General features: G+C 47.3%; 1 protein-coding gene across 1 annotated transcript; it reads right to left on the bottom strand.

Annotated features, from left to right (window-relative positions):
* Positions 1–9,104: 9,104 nt before the first annotated feature.
* Positions 9,105–14,276, bottom strand: LOC123443234 (proline-rich receptor-like protein kinase PERK1). The gene is made up of 8 exons (XM_045119552.1): positions 13,297–14,276; positions 12,153–12,653; positions 11,448–11,534; positions 11,271–11,341; positions 10,913–10,989; positions 10,579–10,726; positions 9,710–9,871; positions 9,105–9,571 (listed from the first exon to the last, which is right to left on the bottom strand). The coding sequence occupies exons 1-8, from the start codon at positions 13,823–13,825 to the stop codon at positions 9,257–9,259; spliced, it is 1,890 nt and encodes a 629-aa protein (XP_044975487.1). The 5' UTR covers positions 13,826–14,276; the 3' UTR covers positions 9,105–9,256.
* Between the last annotated feature and the right edge of the window lie 343 nt (positions 14,277–14,619).

The following is a 14,619-nucleotide window of genomic DNA, read 5'->3' as shown; positions in this document are numbered from 1 at the left end:
ACTAGTGGCTTCTCTCGAGAAAAACGGTGGGATAACAATTACTGTTGGGCAATTGATAGAACTTCAAATAATCATGACGATATCCAGGCAATGATCATTATATAGGCATCACGTCCAAGATTAGTAGACCGACTCCTGCCTGCATCTACTACTATTACTCCACACATCGACCGCTATCCAGCATGCATCTAGTGTATTAAGTTCATGGAAAACGGAGTAATGCAATAAGAACGATGACATGATGTAGACACGATCTATTTATGTAGAAATAGACCCAATCTTGTTATCCTTAATAGCAACGATACATACATGTCGTTTCCCTTTCTTTCACTGGGATCAAGCACCGTAAGATCGAACCCATCACAAAGCACCTCTTCCCATTGCAAGATAAATAGATCAAGTTGGCCAAACAAAACCCAAATATCGGAGAAGAAATACGAGGCTATAATCAATCACGCATATAAGAGATCAAAGAAGACTCAAATAACTTTCATGGATAAAAACATAGATCTGATCATAAACTCAAAGTTCATCGGATCCCAACAAACACACCGCAAAAAGACTTACATCATATGGATCTCCAAGATACCATTGTATTGATAACCAAGAGAGAGAGAGAGAGAGAGAGAGGAAGCCATCTAGCTACTAACTACGGACCCGTAAGTCTACAAAGAACTACTCACGCATCATAAGAGAGGCACCAATGGACATGATGAACCCCTCTGTGATGGTGTCTAGATTGGATCTGGTGTTTCTGGACTCTGCGTCGGCTGGAATTGATTTTCGTCCCCCCTCTTAGGGTTTTTGCAATATTGGGGTATTTATAGAGCAAAGAGGCGGTGCGGGAGGCCAACGAGGAGGGCACAACCCACCGGGGCGCGTTTGGGCCCCCAGGCCCACCCTGGTGGGTTGTGCTCCCATCAGAGCTCAGGTGCGTTCCTAGCCCACTGGATGTCTTCTGGCCCAAAAAATCCACAAAAAGTTTTGCTGCATTTTTACTCCGTTTGGTATTGATTTCATGCGATGTAAAAAACATGCAGAAAACAACAACTGGCATTGGGCACTATGTCAATAGGTCAGTACCAAAAAATGATATAAAATGATTGTAAAACATCCAAGAATGATAATATAACAACATGGAACAGTCAAAAATTATAGATACATTGGAGACGTATCAACATCCCCAAGCTTAATTCCTGCTCGTCCTCGAGTAGGTAAATGATAAAAACAGAATTTTTGATGTGGAATGTTGCCTAACATGGTCATCACATTTCTTTTCTTTATAGCATGGACATTTGGACCTTTATATGGTTCAAAGCAATAGTCTAGTTTTGACATGAAGACTTTAATACTCAAGCATACCAACAAGCAACCATGTCTTTCAAAATATCAACACTAAAGCAAGTTATCCCTTGCTCATTATGCTCAATCATTGATCCATTCATGAAACACACTCGAATATTAGCTACACCCAACACTAAAACAAGTTATCCCTCGCCGTCACCGCGCCACCATGCCGCCGCGCCCCCGCGGAACTTTGGGCTACCGCGGCGTCCATGTGCGCCCCTCCAACACCTTCTATGCCGAGATCCACTTCGACGACATGTGCCTCGGCCTCGGCACGTTCGATACCACCGACAATGCTACCCGCGCGTACGACGCGGCGGCGTGGCGCCTCAACCGGCCTCATAGGGAGATGAATTTCCCCGACGTGATGACGCGGGAGTGGGCGCAGTACCTCGAGCCCCCCCCCACGGGTTGTCATCGAAGAGGACCATCGCTGGAACCGGAGGCGGGAGCACCGCCTCGGCATGGCTGAGATGGACGAACATGCCATGTGGAGTGGCGCCGACAATTTCCACATGACATCCTCGACAAGCGTGAATTCTTCGCGCAAGGGAGGGCGGAGCAAGCCGCCTATCGTCAAGACAGGCATATGCGGAAGGAATACGCACTCTTCCAGATGTAGCTCAAGGAAGAGTCGACTTGGTCCTCCGATAATGAATGTTGGGTTGACGCCTTCATCACGACGGAGGAATTGGACACCGGCGCGTCGGAGGAAGACGACGACGAGTAGTTTATCGTTTTTTATCTTTTTGTTATGTACTATGAACTATCCGAGGAGTATCCTTATCTATGAACTATCTAGAGTATGTATCGATGAGGAGTGGTTTCTATCTATCTAACTATCTATGCCCATCACCGGCTCTATTTTTAGCGCTTCTGCTGAAGCGGCGCGCGCGCATTTTTTTCAGCGGTCGCTGAAGCCAGCGTTGTGTGGCGTGCAAAAAAATGCTATCCCCGCATTGTAAAATGTTTTTTGCGCGCCACGCGTTGTGCGCCTGTTAGAGATGCTTTAATGTTTGTTCCCAAGTATTAAAAAGTGCAGCTGCACTATTTGCGCAGAACGGGCACACCCTCAGGTAGCACGTCATTTCACTTTATTCCGTTTTGTTTTTTTAAATACTATGACTTTTGATCCGAGTGTCAGAAGGACGATCAATTTTCACGGTTGTGTTTCTTAAGACGAGCTCTTCAAAACTAGATCTCATATGGATAGGTTTTGACAAACTTTTTTTAGCAACTGTGGGGTGATATTTAGGCAACTTTAGTGCTAAAGAAAAGCAACTTCTTATTAGTGTGCTGTCACGCCCAAGATGCGACCCTATCCTCAATTTGGCACGAAGACCTCGTCAGGGATAGAAGCTCATCTCGTCGTGTCGCGAGAATGGATATCGTTACAAGTACATGTACTGAAAAGAAGAGATATATATACAGAGTTGGCTTACACTCGCCACAAGCTACATCAGAGTCACATCAGTACATCACATAATCGTCAAGAGTAAGAGCAGGGTCCGACTACGGACGAAAACAAGCGACAAAATAAGAACGACGTCCATCCTTGCTATCCCAGGCTACCGGCCTGGAACCCATCCTAGATCGATGATGAAGAAGAAGAAGAAGAAGAAGCAACTCCAAATGTACAATCAACGTGCTCGCGTCAAGTAACCTTTACATGTACCTGCAACTGGTGTTGTAGTAATCTGTGAGCCACAGGGGACTCAGCAATCTTATTTCCAAAGGTATCAAGACTAGCAAATCTTAATGGGTGAGGTATGGTTAAGTGGTGAGGTTGCAGCAGCGACTAAGCATATATTTGGTGGCTAACTTACGAGTACCAGAAATAAGAGGGGAAGATCTACGCATAGCGGACGTGAATTACTGTTGATCAAATGAATGATCCTGAACACCTACCTACGTCAGACATAACCACACCGTGTCCTCGGTCGGAGAAGGAACTCACGAAGGAGACAGTCACGGTTACGCACACAGTTGGCATATTTTAATTAAGTTAACTTCAAGTTACCTAGAACCAGTGTTAAACAAAGTTTCCACGTTGCCACATAACCGCGGGCACGGCTTTCCAAAAGATTTAACCCTGCAGGGGTGCTCCAACTAGTCCATCACAAATTACCACAAGCCGCATAGAAATCCTCAATCACGAAGCTCGCGATCTCGTCGGATTCCCTAGTGGAAAACCTCAACTCTGAGATTACCCAAAGCATCACCGGAATCCCGATGCACAAGATATCTCGTCAAAGGTAAAACTAATCCAGCAAGGCTGCCCGACGTGTCGACGATCCCGATAGGAGTCGCGTACCTCGTTCTCAGGACACGGCGGATGAGCTAGACGTCGGGATCGCTAAACCTCCGGGTGACCAGAGGGGCGCCGGACATCGCTCAGGTGGGGCCAACACTCATGAGGAGCACTGGCCCGGGGGTTGATTAAATTATCCTCGGGGTCCGGAAAGTCCCTATGCAATTTTATTAGGTGTTTAGGCAAATGTAGTACCAAAGTTGGGCCTTGCCAGACCAGCTTTAATCTAAAACGAATTATCAAGGGGGTCCCCATAACAACCCCGATCGTGTTAGGAGCGCTCAATTATGGAACATAACACCGGTAGCCGAAACTAAGGGGGCAAAGGTGGAACAAAACACTAGGCTAGAAAGGCCGAGACTTCCACCTTTTACCAAGTATATAGGTGCATTAAATTAAATAGCTTTTAATATGGTGATATAACAAGGAACCCCATGCTTTCGCATGGAAGCATCTGTACCTGCAACTAGCAATGCTAACAACAGGGTTACGCAAGCAGTAACATAGCCAATCAGTGGTTTGCTAGGTTGAACAGGTTGAAGGTAATCATGGCATTGTTGAGAGGCTGATATTTAACATGTGGTAGGCAACGAGACATAAACGGTAGCAACGGTAAAAACTAGCATGGCAATGATAGTAATGGTATCTGGGGAAATGATCATCTTGCCTGAGATCCCGCTTGGAAGAAGAATGCCTCCGTGAAGCAGACGAACCGACGTAGTCGAGCGGTCCTCACATCCGACACGCTTGTGGACCTCTATCGAGACGAAGCAAACCGGAAACACAAATCAACACACGGAATTCACCACACGATGCACAACACAAAAGATGCATGAACAGCTGAATACATGCAAGTCACGGCATGACAATTCACACAATCAAACACTACACATTAAGTGAAGTTCAATATGCAACGAGTTGCATATTGACGAAACTCCACGTTTAATTATTTAGTTCTATCCCGATTAGATGCACGGCAATATTAAATGTGGTTAAACATGGCAAGAGGTGAAGCGTAATTAATCTACCTATCTAGGCATTTTGAATGAGGTCGGAAATGTCATATAGCACTTCCGAAACGACCTCGCATGTAAATCTACAATTCTGTCCAGATCTGAATTAACACATTTAATTGGTTGTTAAACAGCAAAACAAATAGGTTCACGTGATTCTACGCGTCATTTCAAGCAATCTACACATAAAGAACATCTCCAACAGAGCTACGGATCAAAAGTTACAAGCACCGCAAGATATGATGGCATGAATGCAATATGTGTGCAACGGCGGCTACGAGCACTTCAACACATGCAACCAGCAAGAGAAAATGAAACTACACGAGATTCTAAGCAAGTTTCATGTAGGAAACGATTAAATCGGAGCTACGGTTCAAAAACTACGAGCAAAACAAGAAATCACTACAATCTGCCAAAATCAGCCACATAGCATTTTCGACGCCCCACAACTACGGGCTACACTACTCCGATAAACTCAAGCAAGGCATGACACGAAAGAGGGAAAGAAGCACTACTTCAAACAACCAACAACAACTAGCATGGCATCATGGATCACTAGGGAAAGAAGACACAAAATGGCATCTCACACACTATTTCAGACTTAGTGAAAATTACACCTCATGAAGGTGCAGTTTTCGATCTAAAGCAATATTGACAGCAGCAAAATCCTAAGCTACAGGTCTCCAAATGGCATGAAACTTCACAGCATTCCAGAGAAACACAAGGGGTACAACTAACTCCATTGGACCAACCCCAAAAGAGCTACAAATCAAAAGCAAGAAGCACAACAAAAGAGCAAAAAAATAATAACAGATTCCAGACTTAGAAATATTTCAGCTCCTCCAAATCAGCACTATTTCTAGCAACTCGAGAGCAAGCAAACAACACCTAAACATGCATTTCTATTGCACCCAAAAACACCAGAGGCTAGTCTAAACACCCAAGAACAATTCCCTAGTTGACAACTTAAGCAAACGGGACACGAAATAAATCCTACGAAATAAACAAGAGGGCAACATGGCAAAATATCTCGCGAACTAACTTACTCAAAAACTAAAACTAATAGCACAGAAAAATCCTACCCCGGGAACATATAAAATATGTGGGGTTTGCAATACAAAATAATGCCACACATTAATGCGAGATAATCATCTATACGCGGGAAAATAAATTACCGGCAAATCCTACACGCAAAAAATACGAGTGACCGCTCTAAAATGCATGGAAAAATGGTCCCTAAAACATAGGCATTTCTATCATGGCATTCGAGCAATTCGAACACGCGCGGAAAATAAATGCGGGCACTTTCCTATTGAGACAGCACGTAAATCCATGCATACGATACGTCAAACAACGTCAAATAAATATGCAAGTTGCTAAATCGTATTCTACACGGAATTCTACACCAAAACGATATACGATACATCGCGATCGGACTTACGGATATTAAACTATGGGCGTTTTAATTCCTAACACTTTCCTGAAATTTAACTAAATCCGAAAAGGAAAAAAAATACCTAGAATGCTACTGGGCCGAACAGGGAGCGCAAAGTAACTAAGCGGCGCTGGGGGCGAGGGAGTGGCTCGGCTCACCTTGGGGGGCTCTCGGGCTGGCTGGTGCAGGGTGAAGGAGGGCGAGGCAGGCCGGACGAGGCGGACCAGGCTGAGGCGTGCTGGCGCGACCCACCTGGCCAACGCGGCTGCTGGCGCTGGCGAGGCTCGTCTCCTCGTGCCCCCGCACGAGAGCACACCACGGCGGTTCCAGGGCCAACCGGCGAGGCAGGACGCCATGGCAGCTCGGGCGACGGGGCGAGGTGGTACCGGCGGCGACTGGGGCGGCGGTCCCGGAGAGCAGGGGCTCCCACCGGAGGGTGCCGGGGCTGTAGATCGGGGCGGCGAGGAGGGAGCCCCGACGGCCAAGGCGGCCGGCGGTGGCGCGGCGACCAGAGGGAGGCTCTCGGGCAGGCAAGGCGAGGTGCTCCGGTGCCGGCGGTGGGGCTGCCCACGGTGGCCGGCGATGAGCTGGGCTGGCGGCGCTCGGATGCGGGCAGGAGGCGTCGGGCGCACGGGAGCACGGGAGGCGGCGGCTGGCAGCGGTTGGGCGGCGCCGCGCCGGATGGGCTTGGTCGGGCCCGATCTGGGCCTCGCGGGCCGGCGGCGCTGGTGGGAGGCTGCGGATCTGGCTAGGGTTAGGGATAGGTGGGGCGCGGAAAACGAGGCAGGGAAGAGGGGCTGCCTAAATTTTAGGAGGGGGTCTATATATATATAGAAAAGGGGGGCTAGATTAGCCGGAATTTCGATCCGGATCCAACCGCGCAGTCGGAATCGGATAATTCCGAACGCGGGAATGGGATACGAGGCCGTGTAGAGGGGATATCCGGAGATGAGAGGGAAAACGGGCGGCGCGGCAACGAATTTTAGAACACCGACAGACGTCCGACGGTAGCCCGAATACGGTGCCGCTACGGTCGACCGTTCGGGTACCAGACGGACTCCGATCGTGACGAAATTCGACAGGCGGCCTAGCTATAACTAATTAAGACCGCACGTCAATTCTCAACCCGATCAGAGAAAGTTTTACGCACACTTTAAAAACAGGGTTTCGACGGTGCCGCGGGCGCGTGCGAGTGCGGTCGGACTCAGAACGGACAAAGACGAGAACCGACAACTACTAACGAATGCAAGTTTTGAAAACGGGCGGCAACGAAGACGCCGATGCAATGCAGATAATGTGAATGATGCGATGATGATGCGTCAAAAGAAAATACCCACACGACGAAAACGAAAAGAAAAGGGAATCTTCTGAAACGTCGGCATCGGGCTGTCACATGTGCGTAGTATGATCGCTTATCAACGAAAATTCCTTCAAAATTATCTATCATGACTAGAAGTTTAATCACTTCATCCTTTAACAACCACATGACAAATGTGGTCAGCTACTTCCAAACTGAAATGGTTAAATTATGCGTCGGATGTGCATGCTCGGCTCCGTATGGGTTGGATGTCCATTAATTCATGTATGAAAAAAAAATCAAAAAGCTATAACTATCAAACGGTGTGTCGAAATTATGATATGTTTTCACCGTTGGGTTCCTCGTGACGAACTCTTCAAAACGAGATCCCATATGAATATGTTTTGAAGATTTTTTTTCAAAAACAACTTCGATGCTAGATGAGGCAACTTTAGTGCTAAATAGAAGTATTTTGATGCTAGATGTATTGCATCGTGTTTATACACATGAGTTGTTTGTTGAATGCACTGGAGTTGCGCAAAAAATACACTAAAAGTTGCTTACTTTTTTGTGATACTCGAGTGTAATTATGACAACTATTCACAAATAGCAAGGAACTGAGCATTAATGGCAGACAACTCAACATTAACCGTAGGCAATTGACCATCAATAATAGGTAAATGAGCATCAAAATTGAGCAACTTCATAGTATTTTGTAGGCAACTGTGCGTCAAAATTGAGCAATTTTACAGTATTTGTAGGCAACTGATCATCATTGTTTAATTATGTGAAGTTTTTAGAGGTGAATCTAGTCAACTGTTGGTCGTGATAACCAATTTAGAAGAATTCTTTGCTGATAGATAGTCATACTAAGGGGGAAAGGAGTTGCTTGCCTATAGCACTAAAGTTGACTCGTCTAGTACACAAAGTTGCTCAAAAAAAGTTCGTCGAAACCTATCTACATGGAAACTAGTTTTAAAGAGCTTATAGTAAGAAACACATCCGTGAAAACGAATCATTATTCTGACACCCGGTTCAAAAGTTATGACTTTTTAATTTTTTGAAACGTTAATAAATGCACGTACTGTGTCGCAAGTCTCAGTCTTCCAAAATAGGAGACGACTATGGACAGAGATACCATGTAAACGGAGTGCCAGTGATTGCCTTGGTTGATAGTGGCAGCACGCACTGTTTTGTAGACCCCAAAGATTGTGAAGCGTGCTGGTTATGCTGTTTTGAGATGCACCACCTACCTTGTGCGGGCGCCGCTGCGCTCGGTAGCCGCGTGCATGTTTGTTAGTTAGCTCTACTACTAGGAAAATTGGCATGCAACGGAAATGCCGTTGAAACTCAACGGTCTTGCACAAACCGACCGGCAACTTTTGGAATGCTGCTTGGTTTTATCTTCGAAAGCCTATCATGTTCTACAGTAACAGCTAAACAACTGGAACACAACCGCAGCTGCATGATTGCAGCAAACGTTGGGATGCTTCGGCTGCACCAAAAAGAAGCATACAGCCTGGTCCAACGAACCCATGTCTGTATCTCCCTGGCTCTTCTCTTCGATCCAACAGCATCTCGTTGGCCAAAGGCCAATTGCCTAATTAGCTTTGCTCAAAGCATGGCACTGAGTTCAGACGGCCGCCAACCAATGTATGATCATGCATCTACAGAAAAATGCTGTGGAAATGCAAGTAGATGGGACTACCAAAATAACTATATATCTCAACAAAAACAAAACAAAAAATTGTTCATTGCAAGCAAGTCAGCTGGCAGCTTATGTGAATTCAGCTATGCTGTGGATTTACAAATGATGCCCTGAGGTTAAATCTCTCCAGCGGAAGGAAAAGTGGTCAGCTCATGGAAGCCTGTCCGTCGACATCACCGTCGTCTCTCTTGGTAGTCCCCAACTCCACCTCCTGCGTCTGACTGCTCGGGACGGGCGGGTTCTGGTGCTCGTGCTCATGCTCGCCGCTGGACGGCGTATGCTGGCTGCTCTGGAAGCTGCTGGTCCCGAGCGCCATCTTCCTGAACTTCTTCAGGTCCTCGTTGTACTGGCTGGTGTCATACTCGGAGCTGGCGTGTGATCCCATGAACCGGCTGTGGCCAGGTCGGACGCCTTCGTGCAGATCATCCAGCGACACGTCGCCTTCCAGGGCCCGAACAACCTGTTCATCACAAAGGATCGAGGTTAACCTAACTCTATCTAGGATATAATAGCAATGAGGATGAAGTAAAGAGTGATGAATTTGTGTCGATGAGATGAGGATACAAGGGGGAAAAGAGAAACCAGCATAGAAATGTACCTGGCTCATGCGTGGACGTCGCCGTGCAGAATGGCGTACGCATGCCGCTGCACAGGCGATCATCCTTGCCATCTCGTTATCATTGAAGTCGGTTCCCAAATGGGGATCCACTAAAGCATCATGATTACCATCCTCGAGAGCTTTTGTCATTAAAGGCCTTGCCTGCAGGGAGAAAGAAAGATGATCAAACTCAAATAGATGGGTTGAACATTGACAAAGAAAGGGATAGATGCTAGTGGATACAGAGAAAATCGGGTCGAATTTATCGATGCATAGCAAGTAAAATATGAGAGGGCAGGCCTGGCGCAGTGGTGAAGTACTCCCCACTTGTGCCAAGAGGTCTTCGTTCGAACCAGCCTCTCTGTATTGTACTGTAGCAGGGGTAAGATTAGTTTCCTATAATTCCTCCCCAGACCCCACCTTGTATGAGAGGGCAGGCCTGGCCTGGCGCAGTGGTGAAGTACTCCCCACTTATGCCAAGAGGTCTTGGGTTCGAACTTATCCCTAGGTTCCTATAATTCCTCCCCAGAACCCACCTTGTATGAGCTGGGTTCGAACCAGCCTCTCTCCATTGCACTGTAGCAGGGGTAAGACTAGGTTTCTATAATCCCTCCCAAACCCCACCTTGTGTGGGAGCTTCTATGCATTGGGTCTGTCCTTTATAGCAAGTAAAATATGAATAATTTGAATTTATTAGTTACAATAAATCTTAGTATCACGTAATAAACCCTTATGGGTTGTTTGGAAGAATGGTATTTCTTGAAGTATACACCAAAATATCTATATATAAAAGTAAAATGACTAGCAATATAACAATAACTAATTTGACCCTACCAGTTACAACGCGGTGGACAACAAATTTAACTTACCCAGTCAACCAGGCTGTCATCCATATGCGCTTGTTTTGAACTTACAGGACGGCGCCCAGTTATTAACTCCAGAAGCATTACTCCAAAAGAAAAGACATCTGATTTCTCTGTGAGCTTGCCAGAAGAAGCATACTCTGGTGCAAGGTACCTAAGGGGAAAACCAAGACTATCAGGGCAGTAATTTTCATACAGCAGATCTTGCACATTAGCAGCTAGAACATGTCGATTTATTGCTGTATATATCATCATGATTGATCTCATTTTCAAGCATTTGAGACACTGTTTCACTGTCCTGGGAAGCAACAAGATAGTTTCACTGGAAGATCGAACTTACCCAAATGTGCCCATTACTCTGGTGGAAACATGGGTGTTATTATCAGAGGTTAACTTTGCAAGTCCAAAATCTGCCACCTGTAAAAAAATTACTTGTGAATTGCACATCCAACAGTTTGTATTAGTAGGCTGACAGAACTGTCCACCTTGCTTACGATGATTGGTTACACGTCAGTTTAACACAACTGTCCACCTTAGTTTCTGAATTTACTGATACCAACCAGTGACATTCAGGATTTTACACTCCACACTAGCAGCTAAACTTAGCTAGGATCCGGGGGGGGGGGGGGGGGGGGGGGGGGGGGAACGGTCTCAGGATTCTAAGTAGAAATGAAACAAAAAGGAAATGAGTATTCTACCTTAGCTTCACATCTGTAATCCAGAAGAATATTTGATGCCTTTATGTCACGATGAATGATCTTTGGATGGCCTGCAAAGTAAAGAAATAAAGTCAGTACAGAACAGCTACACAACTTTTTGAACGTGAGAAGAAAATGAAAAACATAACAAGTAGTTATGTGTGTGTGTGAGCTCACAGTCTTCATGAAGATACGCCAATCCCTTTGCAGAACCCAAAGCAATCCGTAGTCTTGAAGGCCAATCCATAGTTGGTCCACGCCTTCCTGAAAAAGAGGTGAAAAATAACCTGAAGGCATTACAGACCAAATGAAGATAGCAGATTTTTTTGCATGACAGGAGCTTCAGAGCAATGTTTTCTGAATCTTCAAGAAAAAGGTAACCAATAAACCTGGAAAGCATTGTCCCTTTCAAGTGGTAGCAAAAACAAAGTTGTATCTTCCCAGTTTGACAAAATCAGGGGAAGTTATTAAAGACTAAAGAAAAGGTGGCGATAAAGCTGATATCTTCTGGAATGGGTTTGGTTGTGCTTATTATCATCATTAATGAAACTCCCTTGCAGTTATGGTATTTCATTTTCTGAACAATGCAACTGCTCAAATTGTCAATTTACTCGAACAAGGTCTCTTTTTAAAGCCAAAATAATAATAATTTAAATCATGTAGTATCACAGGTTTAACTTTGTAAATCACCTGGATATTTACTAACCGTCAACTCATACGGCAACTCATAAGTACAAACTGGCAATAGCTACGATATTTATGAGTACAAAATATGGAACAAAAAAATACAGAAGATGCCGCAGTTAACTTTTATGGACAATATTAAAGAGCATCCTGAAAGAGAAAAAACAATCATGATTGAAACATAGCAAGAAACCATACCATGTATATGGAATTCTAACGTGTTATTGGGAACAAACTCATAGACAAGCAACCTCTTGTCTTCAGAAATGCAATAACCAACCAATGTCACAAGATGTTTATGATGTACTCGGCTGATAATATCAACCTCTGCCTGGAACTCACGCTCTCCCTGGCCACTTCCATCTCTCAATTGCTTAACAGCAACTTCTGTGCCATCTGGCAGCACTCCTTTGTGAACAAATCCAAAGCCACCTTGGCCGAGAAGATTAGCATCGGAGAATTCATTGGTTGCCACCGCCAACTCTTCATAAGTAAAAGTGGCTTTCGAGAAGCTGAGGGCGTTGCCAAGCGGTGATTGCAGGGGTCGGTTCTCACCACCACCTGAGAAATGTGAACCAGAACCACTACTGTGTACATTGAGCGGAGGAGGCGGAGGCTTAGTCGAAGGATTTGAGTTCATCTTCACAACATGATCAGGGGGTGGCGGAGGGGCATTATGCTGCCACCCATATTGATCCCCTGTAGAAGAACATGAATCGTACTTAAAGATGAGAGCGACTCATATCGAACAATAACAATTACAAATGGATTCACCTGTTGAAAAATCTAATAAACAAGAAATGATTGCACGAAGTTTAAGAATGAAGTAGACACATTTTGATTGCTGACACTAGTTACTAACTCACTTCTAAAAGGAGGACATACTTTCCCTCACAGATTTGCCTTTGTAGTATAAATCAGATTCCATGAAGAAGAATGAAAAAAATATGCAGACCTAATGCTTATTTTTTTTTCTTTTGTCAAAATTACCATTGGGGTTATCTCAAACACAGATGAAGATTCCTGTGATCAGTACTGCATACCAAAATTTAATAAACATAAGCTAAGACATGCTATATCTCTGACGGAAATTTGGATGTTTTTATCTCGATAACGCCATAATAGCATGATTAACTAGAGGACCCATCTCGAAGTCACCAAAAACTGGAACGTAAGTCATACTTGTACGTCATAAGCCAACGCACATTTGCCAAGAAGAGCGAGATAATTGCAAGCGACAGCGATGTGACTTGCTAGTGAGACAAAGAACGCACATGAGATCTGTACTGTACTGTATTTGCTCCGAGACAGAGCCATGGATGGTGCACAGTTGCCATCTCACCTTTGAACGGCGGCGGCGGCGGCGGCGGCGGCGGATGCCCGTAGTAGTGCAGGTGGTGGGGCGGCGGCGGCGGCGGGTGGTGGTGCGGGTGGTGGCGCCTCTTCTTCTTGAGCATGCAGAAGCAGAGGAGGCTGGCGAGCAGCAGCGCGATCAGCCCGCCCACCGCGATCCCCGCCACCGTGGCCGTCGTGAGCCCCGAGCTCGGCGGCGGCGGCGAGGCCTGGGCAGACGGCGTCGGACGATCGGTCGGGGGAGACGGCGTGGTCGACGGGGGAGACGGCGCGGCGGGCGTCCCGGGCGCCGAGGGAGGCGGGAGGGAGGGCGTCGCGGGGGTGGTGCCGGAGGACGGAGGCGCCGCCGCGGGCGTCGACGGCGGTGGCAGGGGGGAAGAGGGCGGCGGCGAGGAGGCCGGTGGCGCCGGCGGCGAAGGGGGCGTCGAGTTGGTAGCGGGTGGCGCGGAGGCCGGGGGCGGCGCCGTGCGATTTCCCGGCGGCGAGGCCGGGCCCGGCGCGGCGGGCGGCGACGACATCAGAAGCCCGCCGCCTTGCTTTGCTTCCTTGCTACGTACTACTGCTGCTGCTGCTGCAGCTGCAGCACTGCTCCTAGTGCTTGAGCGAGAAACGGAAGGAGCGGGGCGAAAGATAAGCGAAAAGGGAGGACGGAGCCGCTTTCCGCTCGCGGTGGCGGTGGTGGTGGTGGTGGTGGTGGTGGGGAATTCGGAACGGGGATTGCGACTCGTGGTAGTACGTACGTACGTAGCAGCACTAGTTGGCGGGGAGTGGAGTCTCTTGTGGAGGTGGAGGTGGAGGTGGAGCCCGGCGCGACGACGGCCGGAGGAAGGAGGGAGGGGGGTGGGAGTGGAATAAAAGCGCGAGGATGGAAGGAAAGGGGCGACAGCGCGGCCGTGGCCGGTAAACGTGCGACTGCCTTCAGGTCACGCGGCACGGCCTGCCCGCGCTTTCCGCTTCGCCCGCGAATGAGTTCATTCATGAGAACCGCATTCCCCCCGTCATGTCGAGCCCGCCCCTGGCTGACCGGCGGGGTCAGGGGTCGGCTGACCCCGCATTTCAGCCAGTTACTGCTAAGGAGTCAGGTTTTCGTTTTCCTTATCGATTCATCAAGATACTACTAATCACGATTACGCGGCGGGATTACACGCGACGGTTACGCTGCTGGCGAAGGCCGTTTGCTGCGGATGTGGGCCTGCTCTGTCAGCGACCGGTTGGGACGGTGTTTTCTTTCTCCTTCCAAGCGACAGGTGTGCCTCGTGGCTTGAGGCAGAAGTCTTCACGGCTGCATGTTATGAGCATGACTCGTTGGGCC

Source organism: Hordeum vulgare, chromosome 3H (genome assembly GCF_904849725.1).
Source record: "Hordeum vulgare subsp. vulgare chromosome 3H, MorexV3_pseudomolecules_assembly, whole genome shotgun sequence".
Lineage (NCBI taxonomy): Eukaryota > Viridiplantae > Streptophyta > Magnoliopsida > Poales > Poaceae > Hordeum > Hordeum vulgare.
The sequence above is the reverse complement of the archived record's forward strand: the minus strand, read 5'-3'. Positions and strand labels throughout refer to the sequence as shown.